This window comes from Camellia sinensis, chromosome 6 (assembly GCF_055761805.1).
Source record: "Camellia sinensis isolate YWXY chromosome 6, ASM5576180v1, whole genome shotgun sequence".
Taxonomy (NCBI): Eukaryota; Viridiplantae; Streptophyta; class Magnoliopsida; order Ericales; family Theaceae; genus Camellia; species Camellia sinensis.
In genome coordinates, this window is record NC_138966.1 from 13,186,440 (window position 1) to 13,194,254 (window position 7,815).

At 31.0% G+C, this 7,815-nt stretch overlaps 1 protein-coding gene across 1 annotated transcript; it reads right to left on the reverse strand.

Annotated features, from left to right (window-relative positions):
• Positions 1–265: 265 nt before the first annotated feature.
• Positions 266–7,455, reverse strand: LOC114286658 (MLO protein homolog 1). The gene is made up of 14 exons (XM_028229829.2): positions 7,257–7,455; positions 5,874–5,931; positions 5,589–5,749; positions 5,027–5,143; positions 3,796–3,856; positions 3,470–3,555; positions 3,168–3,242; positions 2,855–2,943; positions 2,712–2,761; positions 2,559–2,599; positions 2,278–2,451; positions 1,591–1,626; positions 1,348–1,476; positions 266–798 (listed from the first exon to the last, which is right to left on the reverse strand). Exons 1-14 carry the CDS (start codon positions 7,374–7,376, stop codon positions 400–402), a joined length of 1,596 nt encoding a protein of 531 aa, XP_028085630.1. The 5' UTR covers positions 7,377–7,455; the 3' UTR covers positions 266–399.
• Positions 7,456–7,815: the final 360 nt, after the last annotated feature.

The following is a 7,815-nucleotide window of genomic DNA, read 5'->3' on the forward strand; positions in this document are numbered from 1 at the left end:
TAGCTAGATATACTCTTGTTTAATAAAGTCCAAAGGAAATTAACAAAAATAAATAAATAAAGTCCAAGGCATATTTCACAAGTAACATATTAAGAATCACTTCAAAATGACACCTTCATAGAAATTTAGTTGCACCAACTAAAAATGGAAATTTCTTTATTCAAAAATTTGGTCACAACTAACAAGCCAATCCTCAGAAGTGGCTGGCCTGCCACCTGCCTTGTCATGAAGGAAGTACAACTACCAATCATATACAGAGAAAATGGACAATTAGTGTATAACATTTTATTAAGAATTCCAAACATAAACTAAAAAGAATAGTCAATGAACTTATTGTAACAACAACACATGAATCTATCTATGGTTTGGATTGTTATGATCAGATGTATTTACTTTTGTCTAAGGCTTAACAAATGAAAAATCAATACTATGAGATTCATGATCATTTCTTTGTGATTTAACATGAGGTCTTGTCGTTGAATCATGCCTACCATGAGCGAAAATCTCAGTTTCTGAGAGCTCAGTATCAAGATCAGATTGGTAAGATCTCGGAGAACTGGGAACACTTTCGAGTTCTGGTCCTGCACTTGAGGATACTTTGTGCTTGTGGAGCAAATATACGGGTGATGAGCCTCGGCTTGGTGTATTTTCACCACTCGTTAACCCGGAAACAGAATTATCTTGTGTTCCTCCTTCCTTTTTTCTTAGTTTCTTTCTATCCTTAGCAGCCTTCTGCCATTTCTTCAGAGCCTTTGCTGTCTGCTCCTCAAAAATTGCTTTCTTCATGTGAGATCCCATCTACATATACATACATCACAAACCATTAATGGGTATGTGTGAAATGTTTTAAACATTTGAGATGTAAGAACATTTGATAAGAAATTGTTTGAACCATCCATGTATCCATTCAAAATGTGAGATGTAATTAAGAAATTGTTTGAACATTTAATGAGAAGAATTTTGTGGATATGTCTCGAATCTAACTTGGATTATCACCTGATTAATGGGTAAATGGCGAGGTAAATGGTATGTGTATTTGGGTCTTTTTTGTCTCAATTTGGCACTATTGGGATCCTTGTATATATTGGGTTCTGTGGCTTTGTGTATGGTTTTGACAGCTTCTGTCACATATAGTTGCATTGAGGTAGTCGATTCATTGTGTTCTCTATATTTATGAAATTCCTCTGTTGTTCTTCACCCTTGAACGTAGATTTACAATCGAATCATGTAAATACTTGCACACTTGTGTGCTTATTTTTCGTAAATTATTTCTTAATGTCTGATTCCATCATAACATAAAATTTAAATAAAAATTAAAAACTGTTATAGCTGCACACACGAACTTACTTGAGTCACCAAGGCATAAAGAGGGAAGGTAATATAGCTGCACACGAACTGCAGAGCTACCCCGAGCAAAATTCTTGGCAAAAGTATGTACAAGCTTTCGTGGAAGCATGATTTAAACCCGAACTCATACTGCATTATAATTTCATTTAAGCCAGTTCATTTGACATCTCTCACTAATTGAAAAAATGATCAAACTGATAAAAAAAAACCTTGATTTTTGCAATTTATTTAAGAATCAATTACCCATGTCCATAAGAAATATGCCATCTGGAACGCATTCTGCAGAGAAGACAACAGTAGTCGTAGGAGTCAATACGCTTGACCAAGCTACTGAAAAATATTGTTATATATGTCAAAAATGTAGAATGTTGTTGAGTTTAGTTTTAGCATTTTGAAGGTACATTTCCACCTTTGAAATCAAACTTAAATTTCTGTCCCTTGATCCAACTATGTAATAATGAGAATTTCAGAGGGTACCTGCCATGCCTTTAGGTACACTAGCATCTGTTGTATCCTTTGGTGGGATTCACTCCAAACCCATTTCAATGACTTGAATTGTTCATTTTGTAGAGCATACTAGTTAGATCATTCATGTAAAAAATTAATTTTTTTTTTTTTTTCAAGAATGCTATTAATATCCAATCAATCTGATTTTTTAACATGAATAATTTACTCAACAGGTATTCCTCATTATGACTTTCTTAGTTGTTTGAGAAAGCCACACGTACCTCTCAAGATTGGAAAAATGGTCTTTACAATAATAATTTGTACCAAAGGCTTATAGTTAGGAATGTGGATATTGTATTAATAATCAATATTTCTTGAAATGAATGTAATTTTCACTTGAATTAAAGGGGAAAAAGAAATCAAATTAAGAAATAACTTCTCTGAGTGTTTCTTTGTGTATGGTAGTAGTGCTAAAAAGTTAACCTGGAACAAGGTAAGATGGATCAAGATGAGGATCCACTGGGGTCTATTAAACCAGAAAAAACTGTTGCTTGGTTCCACAGTTGGAGCTCCTCTGACTACACTAGTCCGGTCATCAATCTGTTGAGCCATCTCCGTTATAACTAGTTCCAGTTTTGTGCCCACTAACAGAAGTATCTGAAGAATAGATACATAAACATAAATTAACAGAGACAATTAGCAGAAAAACAAACATGTTCTACAATGGAACAGAAAAGTTTGTGATGCATATATTTATGTCTTACACTGAGTGGCACCAAGGAGATCCAAGCAAGTGTGTACCATCCTGAACCATTTTTACAAAATAAATATATATCACGATTATAAAGCTATATATCATGGATTCAATCATGAAAATATGGTATGAAACAAGAATAAAAAAGGAGAAATTTTCTTACGGTAAACATTCAGAAGCAGTAAGATGAAAGCGAAAATCCAGAGTGGAATACTGCAAAAAATCAACAAAAATTTTTAGCAGATATTAAGGCATTGAATGATGTTGACAATGAAAGTGAAGTAGAAAGGGATTTGGGAAAGATACCTTATTCCCACAACCACCTTGAAGTCATCTTCCATAGATCTCTTGATGTATTTATGGAAATCGAATTTGCTATTTGGAGCAAAATGTTTCTACATATTTATATTTGACAAAACTTTGTTGTTAGGACACACATACTAGAAATAGATCATGCTTATAAATAGAGGGAGGCCATTATATATCTAAAATATTTTTTTTTGAAAAATCTTCACTTTACTTCCCATATACTATTATGCCGGAGAAAGTAGTTTTCCAATTTTGCGGACTCAATTGGAGAAACATAGAAGCAAAATACCAAAGATTGAAGCGCACTTACGTTGATAAAGCCATGGCGCATAGTCATATAATCCACCTTTGTTACCGAACCAAAGAATTGCCTGAAGAATGCCACCTGAACGTATGCGTGACAAAATTGTGCAATTCATAATCATTCCTTTCTCATGACATTTTAAAATTTTCATAAAAATTAAAAAAAAAAAAAAAATAGAAACAAAAAGCCATGAGTTTGAAAATCTACTCTAAAAATGATCCAAAATAAAGTTGATTAAGAATATGACTCACATTATACCAAATAAATTTAAATATAATCATGAAGTTGTATTTATGATTTAAACTTACAATCCATCTGATGCCTGGAGTTCTAGAGAAACCAGCATGACGTCTCACAAATGAAGTTTGATGAGTAAACCTGAATCTTGTTGGATCTGCATGCATAATAATCACAAAAACCATATTACATCTACAGTTAGTCCATTTGTTGGCCCCGTTGGAGCATTTCGGTCAACGATAATGTTAGTACCGGGCTGAATCATTGGGTTAGCTCTATGTTAAACCATACGGCCCCGGTAAGCTCAACCCAAACCTTCATACAATAATGATTAAATAATTTTTTGGTAAGATATGTATGTATATAGTTGAATGAAATGAGCAGGGAAATGAATCACCATTTGTGAACTGATATTCCAAAGAGGAGGTTTCTGACTCCCAATCCTTCCATTTCTTCACCTGGTTAACATCCCCCACAACACAACAAAACATACACAAATTCAAGCTTTATTGACATTTGCTCTTTTACATGAATCTTGTTGAATAAAAAATAAAACAGAAATTAACTTACTTAACACATATGTATATATATATTTAAAGTTAATCAAACAAAAATAATTTGAGAATTTTAAGAGGATTCATATTTAGTATGATGTGGGTCACATGACACTATTAACATCACTTCGACACTTCATCTGTTTAGTGTCATACAAAGCGCCATATCGTATGTTACTTATATATGATCACCTTAATATTAGAGAAAAATAATTCTTCTTTAAATTTCTATTTACTTTTTTTTTAAAAAAAAAAAACATTTTTTCTAATCCAATCAACTAAGTTAAAAAAATAAATAAAAATAAAAACTAAGTTCAAGAAATTCCAAGAAAGTTTTACGCTGTGTTTGGTTGGGGGATTTGGGAAGGGAAATGGAAAGGGAAATGGAAATGAAAGGAAAAGGAGAAAGAATTAATAGAATTCCAAATCCCAACTATGTTTGGTTGTGTTGGTTATAAAATAGAATTGATGTCCTAAAAGGTATCCTATTTCTTTATTTATTTCTCACCCCCTTTCTTTTCCCATATATTTTTTATTATAACCAAACATAAATAGGATTACATTTCTCATTCCTTTTCCAAATCCCACCTCAAAAACTCCAACCAAACACAGCATTAGTGTTCAAGATTATGAAAAAGTGTTGAACGTATGCGCTAACTAATCTGTTAACATCCTACTTAGGCAAAATAAATAAATCCAATCAACTAAAATAAAAAATAATAATATATTTTTTCCCTTCATTTTATTGTCTTATATTTTTCCTTCCTTACCAAAACAAGGCCTCGTTTGGGATGTTACCTTTTTAGCCAACTAGCCAAAAAGTTATTAAATTAGTCAATTAGCCAATTAGTCATACCAAACAGTCAACAATTACGGCTTCTCTCTACTTTTTGCACGGCTTTTCGTAATTAGTCAAAAAGTCATCCCAAACATACAAGTTTTTTTTACCTACTTTTTAAGCCAATTAGCCAAAAAGTTACTAAATTAATCTGTTCCCAAACGAGGCCTAGCCAGGTGATATTTACAAATGAGCTAAAAGCAAATATAGAAATTTCTTGTTTGAAAAATACTTACTTTAGCTTGCGCCAGAGCCATGATGATGACACTGTATAGGACGTGAAAAACAGCGAGGACGAATATAAATATATGCAATTGATGGACCCCTGAGTATGAAATTAGTGACACTTTGCCCTAAAAAAATATTACACAAATAAAACAAGCATGAATTAAACCCCAAATAATTTTCAAATACTTGTATTAATAATTACTATATGATAAAACTAATGTCACTTGTTTGGACCCACAAAAAAACACAATTCTAGGGCCAATTTTTAAAATCAAAAGTTATAATTTTAAATATCGACCAATATATATTGTATTGACTAATAGGAATATAAGATTTTTGTCATTTCAATACTAATATATTTTGAAACACTGGTTGAAATAAAAATCATATGTGATCTCAATACAACTCACTCACATTTGATACGTTCAATTCGTTTGCTATAAAACTTTTTTTGCAATTGGCAAGTTTAAAAAATTTATGATCGCTAAACTCAATTACCGAGACATATCATTCGATACTCTTAATACCATTATGTTGCCATCTTCACCAATATTTAAAACTATATCTTACTTTTTTACCACAATAATCCTTTTTTGTGGTATCTCCAGCATTGTAGTGGTTCTTGATACATGGAAGCATTGTGTATCCTAACTTCATAGGAATGCATATCTTTGAGATATAGGTCATTCCCACAGTAAGTAGTAGCGATATGAACCCTAAAAGCATCAACTCTGCATTACAAAATAACAAAAAATAAATAAATAAAAATTGTGTGTAAAATTCTGTGAAATTTTTCTATGTATGTATGATGTGTAGTGTGACTCAATGAAGAAAGAGCAAAGTTGAATGGCTAACCAGCTTTGATTTTCTCCAAGGCTTCAATCATGGCTTTGTTGTGGCGTTTGTGGAACCACTGCCATTACAAAAAGAAAGTCACAATATATATTATTAATTTTTATACAAAAAATTCATATGGAATAATGTGTGTGTGGCCTGCTTAATCCTTTCATGATCAAAGCAAAACAATCATCAAGTGATTTATAATTGTAAATGTATGACAAGCACGTAAATGTTTCTTGCAGAAATTATGACATGCTCATTTTTTTTTTTTCGACTACAAAATAGAGAAATGTTCAAAAACAGTTATTGGTTTAATTTTTTTTCTCTGTGTAAAAATAATTTTTTGAAAGAATAGAGCTTCTCTCTAGTTTTTGAAAAGGATCGGAACATATAGTCCACCTCTTGTAGAGCTACATAGGTTGCATTTTAATGATCCATTCCATTCATTTTTTGGACTCCTCAGTGTAGATAATTCATAAATTAAATTAATCCAATAATAATAATCACCATATTTCATTAAATTTGACTACAAAAAATAAAATAAAAATGAACTGTATAATTTGAAAGTCGTTTCGGTCGTTCATTTTTTACAAACAAATATGATGAAATTATATGATTATTTATCAAAATGAATATGATTTTTTTCACAGATGAATTTTACACATTGCAACAAATTAAAATTTTAGAGACAAATATTTAGGCACAAAATGACATTTTAAGAACGAAATATCTTAATTATTAAGTGTTATTGTTATATTTTTAGCAACAAAATTAGACATTTAGTGATTAATTACTATCTATTTTGGATCAAAATTTTCGTCTAAAACAATAAAATAAAATAAGCGCACAATTTTTTTTAATCTTAAAAGTGCATTTGTTAGCGACATTTTCAAAATTTTGTCGGTAAAGGTATTTTTTTAAAAAAAACTTTTTGGAATGAAATTTTAATGACAAATCTTTGACGACAAGAACTAGTCTCCTGATGATTTTTACAACAAAATTTCACTTTTAAAAATAAAAAATTTGATCCCTAAAATTCTTATATTTTGTAGTGACATAAAAAAAATAAAAAATAAAAAACTCTCAAATTATCAATATGAGTCTATAGTGGCCCAGTAACCTGAATTGGATGGGTCTAGCTTTTCGAAAATTTGAAATAATTTTTATTTTTTCCTAAAATTGGATTGTTTTAAGAAAAAAATTTACAAAAAAAAAAAAAAAATCAAAAGCAATTTTGAGGAACAATTTGCCAAACATGTTTTGTGTGTTTTCTAAAAAATTGAAAACAAAAAAACAAAAACACAGCCAAATAGACTTATTGTATCCATAAACATAGTTGAAAATTAATGGAAATGAATACACACTTTAAAGTTTTGAAATGCAGAGGAAGCAAAATACCTTGCCAAGAGAATGAAGGCCATGCTCAATAAGAATAGAGACGATCACAAACATGGCGCAGACTACCGCAACAGCCCATGTTGGAGTTTGCTCGAGAGATCTATCTCCCTCATAAGCCATAACTAACTAACGGTAATTAGTATTGAGATTGATTAGATATCATCAAACTGCACACTTGTGTACTATTAAGACCCAACCCAAGTAGCCCATGAAGAACAAACTTTATATATATTTGGAAAGACAAATGATGAAAAGAGAAAACTAGGAAAATGATGTACGTTGGATGGACCATCATAGAGTGGAATATAATCTTGTCAATATATGCTCATTTGTTTGTTTTTGTTTTGTTTTTTCTTACTATGCCGGACTGCTGTAATTAAGGTTGTTTTTGTTGTTCCTATATTACTTAGGGGAAATTACAAATCAATGAGGCAGTAAAAGAATATTGGGATACTTTACATTTTTATAGTGATGCAAATGTTCTGTATAAATGGTGCAATTCCTTCATATGTGTCAGAATGACACCAGAATAAGTTTTGATCTAAGGTGTAATTATTTT

Coding starts and splice junctions, on each gene's coding strand:
- LOC114286658 (XM_028229829.2), bottom strand. CDS start 7,376: ATGGCTTATGAGGGAGATAGATCTCTCGAGCAAACTCCAACATGGGCT. Junction 5,750..5,873: donor CTTGGAGAAAATCAAAGCTG/GTTAGCCATTCA, acceptor TTTGTAATGCAG/AGTTGATGCTTTTAGGGTTC. Junction 2,944..3,167: donor TGCGCCATGGCTTTATCAAC/GTAAGTGCGCTT, acceptor ATAAATATGTAG/AAACATTTTGCTCCAAATAG.